Source organism: Adiantum capillus-veneris, chromosome 6 (genome assembly GCF_014529385.1).
Source record: "Adiantum capillus-veneris isolate H3 chromosome 6, ASM1452938v2, whole genome shotgun sequence".
Classification (NCBI taxonomy): Eukaryota; Viridiplantae; Streptophyta; class Polypodiopsida; order Polypodiales; family Pteridaceae; genus Adiantum; species Adiantum capillus-veneris.
In genome coordinates, this window is record NC_140936.1 from 30,527,555 (window position 1) to 30,547,318 (window position 19,764).

At 43.7% G+C, this 19,764-nt stretch overlaps 1 protein-coding gene across 1 annotated transcript in view; it reads left to right on the forward strand.

The window, feature by feature from the left end:
• Positions 1-6,962: 6,962 nt before the first annotated feature.
• BSH (transcription regulatory protein SNF5, putative (BSH)) overlaps positions 6,963-19,764 on the forward strand; it is a 32,161-nt gene continuing 19,359 nt past the window's right edge. Inside the window, exons 1-6 of the mRNA XM_086514110.1 lie at positions 6,963-7,119; positions 7,204-7,292; positions 7,428-7,522; positions 7,594-7,665; positions 7,760-7,807; positions 7,898-7,981. Of these exons, the coding sequence (XP_086370236.1) occupies positions 7,064-7,119; positions 7,204-7,292; positions 7,428-7,522; positions 7,594-7,665; positions 7,760-7,807; positions 7,898-7,981 (444 nt within the window). The 5' untranslated portion in view covers positions 6,963-7,063. The remainder of the gene's footprint in view (positions 7,120-7,203; positions 7,293-7,427; positions 7,523-7,593; positions 7,666-7,759; positions 7,808-7,897; positions 7,982-19,764) is intronic.

The window sequence follows — 19,764 nt, forward strand, 5'->3', positions numbered from 1 at the left end:
AATCGTTGAGTGTATGAATCACACAATTCAAGAAAGAGTCACAACCATGTCATCTATGGAGAATTTTACCTCATGAGTTTTGGGGAGAGGCTGTTATGATAGTTGGATACGTCATCAATAGATCGCCTAGTACTCCATTAAACTTTAAGATTTTGCAAGAGATGTGGACTGGAAAGACACCAAATTATGATAGACTATGTGTGTTTGGGTGCAAAGCATTCACACATGCCCAAAGAACTTCACAAGAAGCTAGATCCCAAGTCACACAAGTGCATCTTCAATGGTATAATGCAAATGGAGAGATGGGTCTTGTGCTTGGTTTAGTAGCCATAAAGGACATGGAGTTGATCCAAATGGATGTGAAGATGGCATTTCTTCATGGGGATCTTGAAGAAGGTGTCTACATGAAGCAACTAGAAGGATTTGAGATCAAGCTTGAGAAGCCATTAAGGGCAGAACTTGTGTGTAGACTTAAGAAAGCTTTGTCTGGACTAAAGCAAGGTTCAAGGCAATGGTACATCAAGTTTGATAAGTACATTCAATCCCAAGTTATGTGCGGAGCCAAGAGGATCACTGCTTATACACAAGAGGTTGATTAATGGTTTCCTCATCATTCTGATCTTGTATGTGGATGATATGCTTATAGCTAGGAAATCAAAAGATGAGATTGCGCTTCTCAAGGATGCCTTAAGCAAGCAGTTTTCCATGAAATATTTTGGCAATGCACATCATTTTCTTGGTATGCATATCGAGAGAGATTGTAAGCACGGAATACTTGAACTATCACATGAAGAGTATATTCACGAGGTCCTGCAACGTTTTAACATGAAAGGGGAAAAACATTGAGTATCCTAATGGCTACATAAGTAAAACTTAGCAGGAATGATTGCCTCAAATCGGATGCTGAAAAGGCAGAGATGGAAAATGTGCCATATTCTTTAGCACGCAATCTCATGTTCTCATGGTTAACACGCGACCAGATATTGCATTTTGCAATGGGAATGGTTAGCAAGTATATGGAATATATGGGCAGAAAGCATTGGGAAGTAGTGAAGTATATCTTGAGATACATCAAGGTCTCAACCTGCAAGTGCTTGCGCTTTGGGAACTGTGATGCATCCATAGTTGGATACACTGATTTGGATCATGCGAGTTATGTGGACATTAGGAGATCCATATCTGGCTACATTTTCTTGTTTGTTAGAGAGGTAGTCTCTTGGAGATCATATCTCCAAAATTTCACTTTGTCTTCCACTATTGAAGCTGATTATGTTGCAGTTTCCAATGCCAGCAAGGAAGCTGTATGGTTAACTCGTATAGTGGGATACCTTGGTATACACGAGACTCCAGTGCTAAATTGTGACAACCAAAGTGCGATTGCAGTAGCAAAGAGCCCCGTGTTTCATTCCAAGTCAAAACACATCGAGGTCAGGTATCATATGATGCAGGATATTTTGGCTAGCAAACACATTGAGTTAGCCAAGTTGACACGGGATGACAACCCTATCGATGCTCTTTCGAAGAGCCTAGCAATAGAGCAGTTCTCACATTGCATCGAGATGATGGGCATAGGGTGAAGCCTCATGATGCTTCACATTTGTACAGGGTTGTACTAACATAGGCCACTCGGGCCATTGTGGCCTTCAAGTGGGAGATTGTAAGGGTTCATGCCATATTGGTTGGGTGTTGCCCATTACTAACTTTCACCTTAATTATTCTATAATACATGTAATGGAATTGGCCTATTTAATTTGAGAGTAGCGGAAATTAATGAGAGTACTTTTGAGAAATGACTTTGTGAGCATAGCGGGTGAACATAATTGAAGATAGCAACATAATCATAGCAATTAGTTAACTTGGCATGAACAATACTTTTGCAAGAGAGAGAATTTAGAGAACATGACAACAGTTGAGGACCGGATTTATGTGGAGCCGGTCCCCCCTCCAACAGGCATTTGTATTATGATTTCTCCCATTAAGAGAGACTTGTTACAATACAATCTTTGTGTTCCTTGTGACCTAGGTGATGCAATGAAGATGGAAAGCTTCATGCATCACAAACATAACATAAACTTGAAGAAAGCTTTAACTATCCCAAGCCTCAGTCCCAAGACCTCAAACACCTTCGAAGGTGGAGAGAGCTAGCAGGGAATGAGGATAGGGAAGAGGAAGAAGAAACATTTAGTAGGAGAAAGAATTAGTTCCTCACTTATCATAACTCTTGTTGCTAGCATACATAATAGCATAGTAATGAAGAAGAAGGAGATGGCAAGCTTAAGCATTGAAGCATGGCTCTTGGTTGGATTTGCACTCCATATCCAAGAGTGTTGGTGTAGGCTCTCAACCTCTACTTGCTTGGAGAAGGAGATGGAGCTCTTGCACTTTGCATAGCACACAATGAGAGTGTTTGTGAGTATGTGTGGGTGAGTATACCCCCTAAGCAACCCCTCTCCTTGCTAGGTCGACCCCCTCTTCTAGCTCATCATTGAAGCTCATTGGCTCATGCCAAGCCTAGCCAATCACAAGCTTGAGCCATTTCTAGCAATAGGTGTAGTCTTGGGACAAGTTTCCCCCTTTCCCCTTTGAGAGAGAGGACTTGATAAATGCAAAAACAATTAGATAATTGTTATAAATTATCATTGGACCCCTTTTAATCCTAGCCAATAGAGTTCAAGCACCTCATGGAGGTAACATGGGTAGGAGCTTGACATGTGTCCCTGTTGCCTCTTTAAGCTTGGGATTTCCTTGAGAGTGTGTGTGTGTGTTCTCTCTCTAGCCCCTAAGAAAAGGGCTCGCCCCCCTCTTTGTAGAGATCTTTTTGACCTTTGGTGCTCAAGCACCTTAGTCATCAAGCATGACTAAGCACTTGGACTAGGGGTGTTCCCACAAGCATCTCAGGCAAGCATGCCAAAGCACCTCAAGCACCTTAATCATGCAGCAGGTCAAGTACCTCAAGCATGACAAGCACCTCGAGCTTGGGCCGGGTTCCCACCTCAAGCTCAGACCTAGCTTACCTAAGGTCAAAGGACTTTTACACACATTATTGGAGGTCTTCAATGAAGCTAACCCTAAGGTCTTATGCTCCATTGGTTAGCCTTGCTCTTTGATAGACCATCTCTCATTTGGGCCCCTTTACCATTGGCCCCGTGTTGAGATAGATCTATAAGCACATATCTATATCTTAACACTTGTTCCCGTTCATTCTCCCACATTAAGTGATCAATTTAATGTGAGAAAATCATTTGGGTTGGTTAGATATTAGATTTTATGACAATACATAAAAAATAAAGGGATGTGGATGATCTATCCACATAGAGCTCCACCCATACAGCCGCTCGTGCTCCTGCACTCGCACTCACGCACGCTCTTACTCAGCTCACAATTTCTTCAAAAAGAAAAGATAGCCTATATATGCTCTAATAAAAATGTCAGAGAATTGGTATTAAAGTGCATCCAAAATTACAGATTAGAGTAACTAATCAATTGTGTAACACACTGAGCATTTTTCAACATGATAATTGCAAATCAAGAATTAAATTAGATTCAAATCACACATCACATACATGTACTAACACACACACACACACACACACACACACACACACAGAGAGAGAGAGAGAGAGAGAGAGAGAGAGAGAGAGAGAGAGAGAGAGAGAGAGAGAGAGAGAGAGAGAGAGAGAGAGAATTAGACACCAGAAGTCGAGGGCTGAACTTTTTGGAGCCAACCCCTTCTCTGAAAGAACTTTGTATTGGCATTATTCTTCTTCTTTAGAATAGCTTTTGGTCAATAAAACTGGCTAATTGCACTTCTAACTGCACAAATTGAAGAGATGAAAGCTCTAAAATTTGGCAGAGATTATGATTAGTCTTTTCACTCAATACACCTCGATGAACTCAATTTCAAGGCTCTTAACACCTCGCAGATGGTAGGATTTTCAAAGATTAAGCAAGAATTAGGTTGGAAAAAAGATATGTAAGCATTAAGAAGTAGTAATTTTGGTTTAGTTAATTATGCATAAGCTTGAGCAGCCATATCTCTGGAAATGGGTAGAGAGAGAGAGAGAGAGAGAGAGAGAGAGAGAGAGAGAGAATCAATGATGAGCCTTGAGAAGAGCATGGAGACGTTCCTTTGACTAAGGATTGTACGGAGCTTCAAGAGCCAAAAGATACACCTGTTCTCTTTGATGCAATCCCAAAGAAAAACAAAAAAGTCTACCTTTCGCAGTCCTCAAACCAAAAAAATTTGAACATGCAACTTGTTCATCTCGTTGTTTTCATTAAGACGTGAAACCCAATTTTTTTGAAAAATGCCTTCTTTTTTGAGTTATTCTAAAAATACTCACACTAGATCTTTTAGAGATAGTTTTCTATTTTTAAAACTACTCATTCTACCTTCTCTCTTGCATGGAGGCTTGTGGACCATATCCCTTACCTCCACATAGCTTTCAGCTGACATGTGTGGATGATAATACCTTGGGGTCCTATTCCCACCTTTTGGTTAGACATACTACCCACTTTTGGAGGCTTTCGAGATATGTTTTCCACTCTTTTGGACTTGCAAACATCGTGTTTTCTTCCCATGAAATATGGGATGAATCCTTCTCGAATTCCAATGGCACTTTTGAAAAATGTATTCAATTTTGGAACTCTTTAGTTCACAAACACATTTCTTTGTCCCTTGTACATGATTGACCCTTCTACTATTTTTATTTTCTCTCACTAGAATGGCCAATTCTAGAGAGAAAAAATTCATCCAAGTAAATAAAAAATGAAATGTGATGGCACCTCCCAAATATTCTAAATTTCCTCCTTAATCAAAGGAATCTCTAGGACATATTAGAATGAAACCAACCTCGCAAAGTCTTAGAGGAACCTTACAGAGAAACGACAACTGGATACTGATCCGCTGACATGCATCTATCTAGTCGTTTTTTATGGTAGAGAGAACCTCTGGTGTAATTTTTCCAAGAAAAGTCACCAATGTCTCCTACATCCACTAGATAAAACGTATCAAAAAGATCATTGAAAGTTGAAAACTCAAAACCTCTAAGAGAAGTTCTTAGTGCCTTATATCTTTCCTTTTTGGTTTCCACCATGTTATAGTCCCCCAACAACACAAGAGGTTTATCCATTTTAGCCACCAAAGAATTCCGTAGAGCAATTCTGTTTTGATCAAAACCACCCACATAGCAAATTTCACCAGCTTGCATCCAAGTCAAAGATAGTTGAGGTAGGAGTCTTGAAGTGGGGAGTGAAGATCCACAAGTCAGGGGCAATAACCTTGAGCCTACTATCAACATCATTAGCGGAGTCTTTGAGCTCTTGAAGAGCAATAAATTCAATGGGATTATTATTAAGCCATTATTTTATTAAAGATACTTTTTTAGGGTAATTGAAACCCTTGATATGCCAAGAAACTCCTTTCATCTTTTGGGTTTGTTAGGTTTTTTCCCTGGGTTATCTAAGGACTTTTGAGGAGAGTGTTCAACCTATGTATGATTCCATTTGTTATTCTTGAGGACATCCATGGCCACAATCTCTTTTTGGGAAATAACTTCCTTTTCTGACTCTAGGTTCATAAAAAGAACCAACTTCTCATCGTTTAAAGAACTAGCAAACATAGAGATTAGGGAAAGGTTTACTTGGTTGTTGAGGTTTGTGGGGCTGTCTCTCTTTTTGAGTCTCCTTGGGCGCTTGAGAAGTAGAAGTCCCTCTTTCTATCACTCTAGTTGCTATAGAGGGGGTTGTTTTTCCCATCGCAGAACTAGAACGTTGATCTTTTTTCTCAGTAGTTGTTGGGAAAACTGTCGGGACACCCTCCCTAGGTTTCCAAGTGGGCAATCCTTGATTTTATGAGTTTTAAGGCCTCAATGAAAGCAAGCATGAGGCAGGTGTTTGAAGACAATTTGCTGCAAGAAATAAGTCCCATTGTCTAGGTTTAATTTAACAAACTCGTGTATTGTTTTATCCAAATCCATGTCAACTAAAATTTTGAGGGTGCCATACTAGGTTGTAATCCCTAAGAGATCAACTACCAAGGACCTCCCAACAAATTGTGCTATGATCCTCAAAAAGTTATAACACTAGAACGATAAGTGTGGAAGCTCCTTTCAAACAGGATACATGGAAGAGTCAATCCCTTCAAGACATAAATAACATGATCATCGAACAAGACACAGAGGTGAGATTTTAAACATCCATTGCTGGCCCCCTAGGGTTGAACAACCATACCTTCATTATTAAGAAGAATAATGTAAATTTTTTAAGGTAAAACTTGGATATGCATAACCTTTATGCTCTTGATTATCCAATTATCTATGAACCAAGAACGCGGGACTTCTAAAGGAGGGTGATCCCCATAGATCATCATAACTAGTACACACTTTTCATATTCATTTTATGCTTATTAACCAGAACTCTTTATTGCCGTTGTTTCAGGATCTCCATTGCACGTAGTTTGTTGCATGTTTTCAGGAGCTTCAGTTTTGGTTTGACAAGAGACATCCTTAGTAGAGCCTAGATGTGGGGATGTTCCTCCTTTGGCAAGGTTTTGTTGCAGGGCATGGTGTAAAGCTGAGGCTGGTGCGTAGAAGAGGGTAAAGGGTCACTTGAGCCAGATTGTGGATGTTGTGTGAGCAACATAGTTGAGGTGGATGATGACGCACCTACTGCTGCAAAGAGGAGGATGAACCGAGTGAGTAGATACAATGAGTGGGGTAGGCACGAGTGCATGCAAATGATTACTCAATGGGGAAATAGAGAGAGTTTTCTCGAGCTTACTAATCATTATTATTCCATTGCCTAAGGACACCTTCATGCTCAACATGTGTCCTTGAGTGGTACAGGGGATTAGGATTAGAATCAGGGAACTGAGCATTAGTGGCGATTTGGGAAGTTAGCGGCGGGGTTAAATCTTGTGCTTTGTGTGTATTCTTTCTCCCTTGGTTAAATTCAACCCTCCCCAAAGACTCAACACCGAAGGTGTCCTCTTCAAAATGAGGTGTTCAATACGTTTTAAAGTTGTCGTCCCGTTTGCATTTGCGACGCAGTCCGACTGTCCGACATGAAAGGGGGTGCTCATGGAGGTGGTGCTCTCAAGTCCAACGTTAAATTTCGAATGTAAGCGAGATGGTCTACTTGTACGTTTTTGCATGTGCGAGCAGCGCAGACATCTTTGAAGCTTGCGCTTGCCTTGTCTTTCAGGCCAACAGCAGAGAACCTCATTCCTATCCGCATCGATGTGGAGGTCGAAGGGCAACGCTTTAAGGACGCTTTCACTTGGAATCCTAATGGTAAGCACAGTGAGTGCACGTGCGTCTCTGGGGTGTGTGTGTGTGTGTGTGTGTGTGTGTGTGTGTGAGAGAGAGAGAGAGAGAGAGAGAGAGAGAGAGAGAGAGAGCGCTTTTGATTTCTTACCATTTCTACAGAGCCTGATTTGGAGATTACTGGCTTTGCGAGGCGAACTGTGAAAGACTTAAATCTGCCAATGGCATTCATACCTCTCATAATCCAATCCATTCAGGTCTTTGTCATGTGCTTTCTGATTTAAGTTAAGAGTCACATGCTGACAGGTTGATCTTGGTTGCAAGTCAGACCCAAGTCAACGAGTTTCGTAGCTATGAAGGTCTAGAGATGATAGCAGGCGAGAGGGTTCATTGCTTGAAGGTCGGCATAATTGTACTGCAGAAGTATGATATTTGAGCTTGTATAAATGCATCTGTTTAGAGCTTCCTATTCGAAAAGGTCTCTGCTTTTGCAGCTTGATTTAAGAGTGAATAGCACAGTTATCCGCGACCAATTTTTATGGGTGCGCATTTTCCTTTGAGAAAGTAGATCTTTTGAGGTTCTCCATAAAGTCGTTCCATGGCATATTTAGTCTTTATTTGGATCTGTGTAGGATCTTGGGAACCTTGAAAGCGACCCAGAAGAGTTTGCCAGGTGTATTTGCAAGGACCTCGAACTTGACGATCCTGAAGTTGGTGTGAGTACTTCTCATCGATTGATTTAACTGTTTCTTCTTCAGTTGCAAGTTGCAAGGCTGTTACCATCAGCAGCTTCTTCTCTACTTGAACTCAAAGGTGTGAACTTAAAACATGTGCTTTGTCACATGGTTAGGATTCTTTTGTGCTAACCATGTCAAAGGGCTTGTGTGGTGTACATATGTTGTGCAAACTATGGATAAAAACTGTTATTAACCATTGATCTTTTTCCCAAGGTTCTCTGTCAGCCCTCTTTGTGTACAAAAGTCGTCAATAGCCTTGAGGTTGTTAAAGTTTATAGCATCTCAAGTGAATAGCCCAATGTGATCCCAATATTTATTTTGGCTTTAGGTATTTATTTTACTTATTTGTCAAATCTTGGGTAAGGCAATTTGCTAAGGTGAGTATAGAAGCACGCATAGCCCCCATTGTATAGATCATCAATTCATTGCCAAGGTTGGTTGTTTCAGAAGTCTCTCTCTCTCTCTCTCTCTCTCTCTCTCTCTCGTGTATTCTCTCCATTGCTCTACACTTCTGCATCGTGAACTTTGACATGGTATCAAAGCTTTGGAGGAACTAGCACGCGGTGAAGGAGGCCCTCTTGAGTCTCTCCAATGGCGGCGGCGTCGTATTGCTTGGCGTTATAGCGTTTTTAAAACCCAGGAGAAAATTGAGGAAACAACGTGTCGGAGTCTCTCACGGAGTACCAAAGTGCCAACGTTATAAAACGCTAGGCGTTGGTGGCTCCTGTTGTGAGTAGTCCTTGGCAGCATAGCTTTGACAACTAGGGTTTTGAAATCCTCAATGTTGAGTTGGGCGACGGTGAACCTCCCCTTCGAGGCGTATTGAAACGCTGGCACTAGAGCCTAAAGACAACGACCTTCCCCCTTGTTGGCTACCTCTCCCCTTGTACCAAAGAGAGCGTTTTGAAATGCTAGAGCCAAAGGGGCTATGGGAGGTAGGGATTGTGGGGTTCTTGTGCAGTGCAGATTCTCTTTGGAGCGGCTTGGGGGATTTTTCGAAGACTTTTGGCAGTGCGAGGAGGAACCCTAATATTTTCCAGACCTTGTACCTGCAAGATGGCCCCCCCTTGCTCGAGCGCTAGCGACAACAATGACCAACACCATGTATCGGCTATGGAAAGTGGATCAACCAACACCCAATTAACGGCCTATGCACGGACGAGGTTCTTAAGGAAGCCGTCAATATGTTTGGCTCAAAATTGTGAAGCCAAAACTAAATGGACCAGTTGGCTAGAGGACAAAGGCAAAGACAAGCTTGACAAGGACAGCAGTACTAGTGCTCAGTTAGCTGCCTTGGTACCCATGAGGTTCGAGAGCGGTTGTTATAAATGCGAGAAGACCCCTTGTTTGGCTCGAGAATGCGAAGCCATGGGCAAAAGCAAGAACTCACAAAAGGACAAAGGTAAAGGCAAGCTGGACAAAGATAACGGTGATAAAGATTTGACAGAGGAGATCAGCATGGCACACGTGGTAGCTGTTTTACAGGCTTGGACACTCCAAGTGAGATATCAATAGCAACACACAAACGGAAACTGTAAAATCATTGAACTTGACGAGAAAAAGAGAGAAGGAAAGTCTACACGGCACGGCGGAGTTCCGCGCCCAGATGCACTAGCCCCAAGGACAAGCGCCCCTTTTGGTATTTCTTTATTATTGAGTCGCAACAATACAACTTCCGAGGGTCCTCTGCTCTCAGACTCTGTGGCTAGATGCTCTAGAGAGTCAGAGGCCCAAGGGTCCTTATAGATTTACCAGGGATGCCCAAAAGCAGAGCTCCAAAAGCATCAGGTTCAAAAGCACCTTTTTGTCACAGATGCGAGCTCTTAGAAGAGTTCTAGAAAGTTTTAGAAGAATCTACAAAGTTCTAGAAGCTCGAAGAAGAATCTAGAAGTTTCTAAAGAGTTCTAGAAGCTTGAGAAAGAACGTAGAAGGTTCTTAACCTCCTTAAGCTCGAGAAGGTTCTTAACCTCCTTAAGCTTAAGAAAGAACCTAGAAGGTTCTTAACCTCTGTAATCACTTCCGGCGAGTGATCGGACGAAAAGGCAGATGGAGCGGTAATCTACACACTTGGCAACACTTTTAGTACTTCAAAACAACTTAAATAACTGAAAGAGAAGACACGACCCGGCGGAGTTCCGAGCCAAGACGTATTGGCCCCAAAGATTGGCACCTCTTTCGGTATTTCTTTATTATTACTTCAAGTTGGTACAACTCCCGATGGAACCAACTCTCAAGCTCTGCGTCCAGATGCCCTAAAAGAGTGGCCGATAGGGCACTTATAAAGAGTATAAGCGATGCCAGAGCCCCAAAAGCATAAGGCCTAAAGCACTTAATCCTTAAAAGCTCTGGCTCCAAAAAGCTCATGTAAAATGTGCCCATAGCCAGCGTAAAAACTTCACTTGACCCGCTGGCCGGTCACAAGGTGAGGGGGCAGGCGGCGGAGCGAGGTGACTAGCGATAGGGATGGGAGAGACGGGAGGGGCGGGTGGAGGTGGTGGTGGTGGCCGAGGGGTGGGGACGGTAGGCAGAGGGGATGTTGGGGGCGACGCTGAGGTGGACGGGGTATCTGTTGGCTCATCCGGCTGTAGTGGGTCGAAACGGTTTCCTATGGGAACCCACTGTTGCTGGCTTGGTGCAGGCCGACCACCAGGGTCGCCAAACTGGCGTGGGGTCCTTGGCGATGTCGACCACGAACTTGTTGCCAACTCTCTTCTGCCTGGGCACTTGTTTCGGAGGAGGTACCCGTCCGTGCTTCTTGAGTCCTTGTTTGCTGAGCCGGGCCAGCCTTAGTAGTTGGGTGTGTGGCGTGGGTCGAGGCCTCCTTCGTGGACATGCCTTCGCGAGATGGCCCATCTGTCTGCACATGAAGCACTGATTTAGCAGCCTCAAATACTTCACCTTCTAACGAAGCCAATCACCACTCACACAAGGTAGTAGAACGTCCTTTGGGACGGTGTGAGTGTCTCGAATGAGAACCCGTATCGAGGGTATATGTCACGTGACACATCCCAACCCTATGTGTATGTGGACAAGCTACACCACAGCAGGGTTCAGTGAGTCCAGTCAGTTTAGATTAGCAGTGATCTGGCACTTTTGTGAGTCTATTCGTAGACCGTGCATGCCCAGTCACTTAGCATAGATGCATATCCTCCGGTTGCACACAGCATGATCATCGGAATTCCCATCGGAATCCATTAGCATCAGTTAGGGGAATTTTCCAGTGCATTTAGCCTATTTTCCTATTTATTGGTTATTTTCACTTATTATTTTTAAGTGACTTTCCAACAAAAGTAGGTAGGGCAATTTTGCCAAGTTAATATATAAGCAAACCCAAGTTAGCACTTTCTGACAGAAGAGGCAGCAGGAGCTTCCCGCTCAATAGGCAACTTCTCAGCAGTACCCCCCCCCTCAGCACCCTCAGCACTTAGCCTCGCCATCTTCTCCCATCCCCTTGGCGTTTCCACAGCATCATCCCTCGCCTTGAAGCTTCCCCCTTCTGGCGACAGTTCCCCTGCAGATCAGCCCCAAGGCCTAGCGTTTGGGATCTCAGCCTCAGCAAAAACGCCAGCAAGTCACTTCAGCCTTTCAGTGTTTTTCTCAACAAGTACTAACGCTAGACCCTGCTGCCCATCCCAGCGTTTTCCATTTCAGCCACCAGCGTTTTTGCCCAGCAAGCTTCAGCGTTTTTGGCTAAAGGACACCTCAGCCAGCATTAGTGGTTTTCAGCCCCTAACTGCAGCAAATACTCTCTGTTTTCAGCAGATGAACAGTAGTAGATACAGCCCATAACAAGGTAGGATCAACACGTACGTCCGGAACCAATCCGTACCGTACGGTTGATCTGTACGGATCCGTACCGTACGGATCGATCCGTACGGTGCCTTTTTTTATAAAAAAAATTCCAGCTCTTATCCAACGTGAGGGTTTCGCAAGGCCTAGGCGATTATTTTTTGGGGCATACTTTTAAGGCACTGGAGCATTGAGCAGTAAGAGAAAACCAGTAACCAGTCACTACACAGAAATTGCAGAGAAACAGTGTGCAGGTAAAGTCTCTCTCTCTCTCTCTCTCTCTCTCTCTCTATCCTCCAAGTTCCTCCTGCAGGCTCCCTCTCTCTCTCTCTCTCTGTCTCTTTCTCTCACTCATGTGACGTGTCTGTCTTATTGTTTGCGATAGATTCATCATGCCTAAGCCATGCAACCCCTATTGAAAGGAGCATACCAATGTCATCCGCATTATCAACACTCCAGGCCAACGGGTTTCGGCACTCGACGATGGCAATGCAAGTACTGTAATTTTCAGCTCACGAGTACAATTTCTCGTGTCGTCAAGCACCTAACAGGCATTGGCACGACCAACAATTGTGGAGGGTGCAAAAAGGTTCCACAGGATATTAGGGACAAGCTGATTGCAGAGAATTTTTCGGAAGTACCAACACCAAAAAAAATTACAAGTAGCCAACACACACAAGATGCTCTTCATGATGCTCTTATTGGGGATTTTGGTGGTTCATCTTCCGAGGTTCAAGAGGATCATCCCACTGCTGATTTTAGTAGAAAGAGGGCTCGAGTTGTGGAGGAGGAGAAAGATCGAGGTGATATGGATGCACGTAGGCAAAGCACCTCGTCTTCGTGTGTGAACTCTCTTTCTTGGGTGAAGGAGCGTCAAAAGGTGGCTGAGATGGAGATTGCTCGCACTCTCATTGAGTGCAACATCTCCTTCAATGTTTTGAGAACTGAGCAATGGAAGAGGATGGTCCGGGCTATAGCTGATGTTGGTTACACAGATTCATGGTCAGGGGTGGAGTATAAGAAGATGCGCACTACAATGCTTGATGAGCAGAAGGCTTTGATAGATAAGGCTTTGGTCCCGGTCAAGGCCAGTTGGCAGCAGTTTGGGTGCACCATCATATCAGATGGCTAGAGTGATGTTCGTAGGCGGCACATCATTAATATTCTTGTGTCGTCTTGTCTTGGCACATACTTCTTGCGCGCTGCGGATGCAAGGAAGGTCGGGGAGCGCATCAGTGGTGAGTTTATCTTTGGGCACATCAAGAAAGCTATTGATGAGATTGGGAAGGAGAATGTGGTACAGGTTGTACAATGCCTCAAATTGTAAACTTATGGGTGAAATGGTCGAGGCAGCTTACCCTCGGATTTCTTGGACTCCATGTGCTGCGCATTGTCTTGACTTACTTATGGAGGATATAGGCAAGTTGCCTTGGGTATTGCCTATTGTTACAGATGCCACTAAGATGACCACCTTTTTCCACAAGAAACATCAAGCTTTAGCTATCTTCAGGAGTCACAGTCCACTTGATATGGTGCGACCCTCAAAGACCAGATTTGCTTATATGTATTTAGTGCTACAGAGACTCTTCAAATTGAGGGATCCACTTCTCCAGACGGTCGTGGACCTGAAGTGGAGATTGATGCATCACTCGTAGACAGAGCCCACTAAATACATACAACGACGATGGGTGCTCGATGAGTCCTTTTGGACACAGGTTTAGAGTTTGACAATGGCATTGCAGCCAGTGTATGTGCTTCTTCGAGTCACAGACATGGAGGGCTCTACATTGGGCCTAGTCTATCATCTCTTCATGGAGATGAAGAGACACATTACAGAGTGCGTGTCTCTGACACAGAGCTGGTAAGTACTTGTCTTTTGAAATCGATTATTGCTTCTGTTGCAAATCTTCTAGTAGTTGTCATTTGAATTTGCCAATTCAGCTTTGTTTTATTGCTGAAAATCTCAGCCGAGATGACATCATGGCCATTGTAGAAAGGAGATGGACTTTCATGAGTCGTCCCATCGTCCCATTCATGGGATGGCTGCATTGCTTCATCCTTTCTACAAGATGCCAGAGCTTTTCCATGAGAAAAGTCTCTTAAAGCTCAAGGATGATTACATCAATATGATGTACGACATTGACGATCAGCTGGAGATTGATGTAGAGATGATCAGCTTCATGAACAATCTAGGACCATCCTTTGCTAGAGCTGTGGTGTTGAGGCCAGAGGCTACCAAGTTTCCTCTTACATGGTGGCAAAATTATGGGAGATGAGGTCTTCCAACGCTTACACATCTGGCTTTACAAGTACTTTCACAGGTAATTGAGAATCTTGAGACTTATAGTTTTTGTACAATGTAATTCGTATTTACTATTGCCATATATTAAATCTCAATGCTCATTGTTGTAGGATTGCTCGGCTGGTGCATGCGAGCGCAACTGGAGCGCTTAATCCTTGATACATACGAAGATCCGCAATCGTCTCAGCATAGAGAAGTTAGTCTATTGCCGAGCAAATATGAGGCTTGTGCGAGGCTACCACGCTTTGGTAACACCCAAGCAGGTCTACTATTAATTTTCACATGAATGATTGAATCATGAATCATGATACACTCGGCCATTGAGTACTTAGTACATACTAAATAATATTTCCTCTATTTTCATTTTTCAACAGGCGGACCCAACACGCGTGAAGATGGTGGCAGATCCTTGTGCTATAGAGGAGGTGGAGATGCAGATAAAAAATGAGCAGGACGAGATTATTCGGCTGCTTCACAAGGAGTTGGAGACTGTTGATCGGCGTGTGACGAGGTCACGCGCACGAGCTTTGGCTATTCCTCTACGTGAGCATGTCACAAAGTGATGACGTGGCGGACAGCAGAAACCCTAATTTTTGCCAAAAACCCTAAAGTTCCTGCAAACCCTAATTTTTGCCAGAAACCCTAATTTTCAGAAATCGCGGAGGCTAGGGAGATTTTTTTTTTTTAATTTACTTTTTTTTAAAGATGAACGACACGAATTTCGCTTTTGAAGAAAATACTTTTTTTAAACAAAAAAAAAAGGAGAACTTGAGAGAGAAGAGCTTTTGAGCTCTTATGCTTTTTATTTTAAAAGCTTTTGGGGCTCTGCTTTTGGGCATTCCCTTGTAACCTTTAAATTAGTGGTGAGGGCCTCACTTCTCAGAGCATCTGGACGCAGAGTCTGAGAGTGAATCCCGACCCACTCTCTTGTACTTTGAACTGATTAATATAAAAAGAAATACCGAAAGGGGCGTCAGTCTTTGGGGCCAATATCTCTAGGCACGGAACTCCGTCGGGCCAGTGCAAATCTATTGTGATCTGTGAATTGTTTTGAAGTGGTTATTTGGTGCTGTCGCGGTTGATTCTTGACTTGGAGTGTCCAAGTCTGTTACAGTGGTATCAGAGCACGGCCGATTTCTCTTCTACGGGAAATCCGATCCCCGAATTTTTTTCCGCGGCACCTATGGCTTCAGGCAATGATAAGTCGACTCTCTCTGCATCTGGAGATGCGGGCAAGGATCACAACGAAGATTCCGGCATGGAGTATGGCCCGCCTAGGCCTACTCCAGCGGAGGAAAGAGAGATGACGCGTCGTCAATTGATCGGCGATGCAACGAAGATGATGCTCAGTTTTGCCAAGGACCCGAAGATGGCAAAATATATGAACTAGACCTCTTTGGAAGAGGTACAGATGGAGTGGCAAAGAACCACAACACCACTCCCGAAACCCGCTCTCAAGAAACCTTCTGCCTCCAAGAAATATACGGAGAAGGAACTGGAGAACGTGGTTGATGCACGGATTGCTCAGCTTTTCGACGTGCAAAAGAAAGACAAAAAAGCACGGCAAAAAGCAGAAGAAAGGCACTGACTTCCCAAGATATTTGGGTCGTCGGTCGACATTCGACAACGCAAAGAAACAGAAGGAGCGTGCCAAGTTTGAAGGCTTACCCAGTTCTTCTTCTTCTTCTGACAGTTCTTCTAGCTCTTCAGACTCGAGCGAAGAAGACAGAAAAAGCAAAAAAAAAAGCGAAGCAAGAAACAAAGCTTCGGAAAGGGTAAGAAAAAGGCAAAGAAGACTAAATCTCACCCAGAGACTGACAGTTCTACTGAGGACTCGTCTACAGACAGCTCAGATTCTAATGATGGAAACTTCTATGCGAACAAGAAGAATTTTTACAAAGCCAACCAGTATGACTTTCTCGAAGATAAAAGCAAGAAAGTCCGAGAGTTTAAGGAAGGTGGCCACTCGATCAAGTTTGATATTTTTTCAGGATACTCAGATGCTTCGGGCAGGTTATAGGGATCCTCGTGCTTTAGCAGGATTGACTTGAAGAGTGGATATCATCAGATCAGGATAGCGCCAGCAGATGTCTACAAGACAGCTTTTCGGACGACTTTTGGGTTATTTGAGTTTTTGGTGATGCCTTTTGGCTTAACCAATGCTCCTGCGACATTTAACCAGATGATGGACAGGATTTTTCGAGAGTACAGGCTATTTGTTGGCACTTTCTTTGACGACATCATTGTTTTCTCCAAGAATGAGGCAGAACACAGAGATCGTCTGCTTCAAGTCTTTCAGGCATTACGAGATCACACGTTAGTGATTAATGCAAAGAAAAGTGAATTTTTCCTACCAGAGATACACTTTTTGGGACACATTGTGTCAGCAGCAAGAGTGCAAATGGACCCGGCCAAGATAGAGACTATCCGTGATTGGCCCAATTTGAGGAATGTCCATGAAGTTAGAAGCTTCTTGGGACTGTGTTTGTACTACAGGCGGTTCATACGAAAGTTTGCAGAGGTTGCTTCCCCTTTGCATACCTTGACACAGAAAGGAGTACCTTTTCCATGGGGACCCATAGAGGTGACTGCCTTTCGGACATTGAAAGAGAAGTTGACTACAGGACCTGTTTTGACTTTGCCGGACTTGCAGAAGTCATTTGAAGTATATTGTGATGCTTGTGGTCGTAGTTTGGGTACGGTCTTGATGCAAGAAGACCATGTCATAGCTTACAAGAGCCGTTTGTTCTCTAGGCCGGAGATGACAACACAGATTTATCAGAAAGAGCTTTTGGCGGTTACCCATGCTCTTACTCAGTGGCGGCATTACCTACTCGGAGCGGATTTTACTGTTTTTACAGACCATCAGAGTTTGCGCTACTTCTTGTCACAAAAGCAGCTTTCGGAAAAGCAGATGCGGTGAGCGAACATCTTGTCACAGTTCCACTTCCAGATTGTCCATGTGCAGGGACAGAAGAATGTAGTGGCAGATACTTTGTCTCGGAAACCGTTGGTTCTGGCTATTTCCGCGATACATCATAGGAGCTTCGAGGATATGGTCGATCAGTATGCCACAGATACAGATTTTGCAGATATTTTCACACGGATACAGGATGGAGAGACAATAGCTGGATACTCCCTTCGGGAAGGCTACTTGATGAAAAAGACTATGTTGTGCGTTACACAACCGTTGAGGGAAAAGGTTATGACTGAATGCCACTGTCCACCTTTTACAGGTCACCGCGGCATTGCTACCACCATGAAAGGGGTAGAGAGATACTTCTTTTGGCCGTGACTCAAAAAGGACGCGGAAGAGTTGTGCGCAGTATGCCAGAAGGTCAAGTTTGACAGGCATAAGGCACAGGGATTGTTACACCCTTTACCCATACCCACCCGCCCCTGGGAAAGTATTGAAATGGATTTCATTTTTGATCTCCCGATTACACAGAATGATCACGATGATTTTCCGATTACATGGCACGTCTGAGACGATTGTCTCCAACAGAGACCCCAGATTTATGAGTTTGTTTTGGAAGGCAATTTGGGAGAACATTGGCACGCGGTTGCAATTCTCGTCATCGTTCCACTTGCAGACTGACGGACAATTTGAGATTGCCAATTCAGTGGTTTTAGATTTATTGAAGTCTTGTATCTCGGATCAGAAGACTCAATGGGAAAAGAACTTACCTTTGGTGGAATTTGCCTACAATAACACGATACACTCTTCGACAGAGAAGATGCCATGTGAGATTGTTGAAAGTGCTGCGAAGGTTCCATCCTCCCTGAGCACGAAAGATTAGATATTGGAAGCGGATGAATATTCGTGAGATTTGGATATGGCTTTTGCCAAGGTTCGCGAGACTTTGCAGGAGTCAAGAACGACAGAAAAAGGCAGCGGATCGCCATCGTCGCGACTTGAAATTGAAGGAGGATGATTGGGTGCTCTTACGTTTTGAGAAGGCACGCCATTGAAAGAAAAAGGGAAAGGAGAGGCTTTTTCCAAAGCTTAGTATGCGATACTACGGACCTTTCCAGATCACTGACAAGATAAATGATGTCTCCTTCCGATTGAAACTGCCAGATACTTGGAGGATTCACAATGCATTGCATGTGAATCTCTTGAAACCTGTTAAGGGTGATGTGCCTGATGATGGGGAGCCTGATGAGCAACCCGAAGTGGAAGAAAACGAGGAGATCCTTGTTTCTGAACAGATTTTGGCACATAACGATATGAAGAAAGGTAAAGTCCGAAGGCGGTTCTTGGTTAAGTTCAAGAACTTTCCTACATTTGATGCGAAGTGGATGGAGGAGGAGGACCTAGCAGATACTCCTCGGATTGTGAAACTTTACCTCGATGTTTTGGTTTAGCATAGTCTACTCCAAATGGAACCCAGAATTCAGCTTGGCCGGAGATCCGGTGCAGTGGGATGCACAAGAGGGGAGTCACTCCGCTCCCTTGTCAACAGATGCCTTGATTTTGATACTAAAGTCACTGATGTCTCTTTGAGCTTCAGGGATACTGAGAGCTGACAGTATTCTGCTGGATGACTTTATGAAATGGAATTCCTGATAATGATATTGATTTGTTCTTGACTTCTTGTGAGTGCAGGAACTGATAGCCAAAATGACTGCAGCATTTTGGTCTGATTGATCTCGAATAGACATGGTTGCAATAGGGGTTAGTCAATCGGACATCGATGAGGTCCCGATTGGACCTAGATGTGATTGCTAGCTACATTGCCAATAAATCATGGTCTAAGATCCGAATGAATGTTGAATGTCATGTGATGTCCTGTGATGTCTGGTGATGTCGTGTGATGTGACTGTCGATTTTGTACATGTGCTAGATGTGTGTTCCTAGTACGTAGGTACTAACAGTCAGTGTTTGCTAACACGATTTATGGCTTTTGTCAGTTTTGCAAGCGTAATTGCGGTCGATTACAATGCTTTCAAGAGGGGGTATGTCACAAAGTGATGACGTGGCGGACAACAGAAACCCTAATTTCTGCCAGAAACCCTAAAATTCCTGCAAACCCTAATTTCTGCCAAAAACCCTAATTTTCGGAAATCGTGGAGGTTGGAAAAAAAAATCTTTAAAATAAAATAAAAATGATGAGCGACGCGAATTTCGCTTTTGAAGAGAATGCTTGTTTTTAACAAAAAAAAAGGAGAACTTGAGAGAGAAGAGCTTTTGAGCTCTTATGCTTTTTATTTTAAAAGCTTTTGGGGCTCTGCTTTTGGGCATCCCTTGTAACCTTTAAATTAGTGGTGAGGGCCTCACTTCTCAGCGCATCTGGACGCAGAGTTTGAGAGTGAATCCCGACCCACTCTCTTGTACTTTGAACTGATTAATATAAAAAGAAATACCGAAAGGGGCGCCAGTCTTTGGGGCCAATATCTCTAGGCACGGAGCTCCGCCGGGCCAGTGCAAATCTATTGTGATCTGTGAATTGTTTTGAAGTGGTTATTTGGTGCTGTCGCAGTTGATTCTTGACTTGGAGTGTCCAAGTCTGTTACAGAGCATGCTCCAGGCCCAGATAGTGCTCGAAGAGAGAGCATTCATAAAGGGAAGCTACTTGTTCGTTCTTCTCAGAAACGGGCAAACGAGGCTGTTCGTCTCATTCAGGCTTCGATAGAGGCAATAGAGGATGATCTACATGTGGCACAGGTG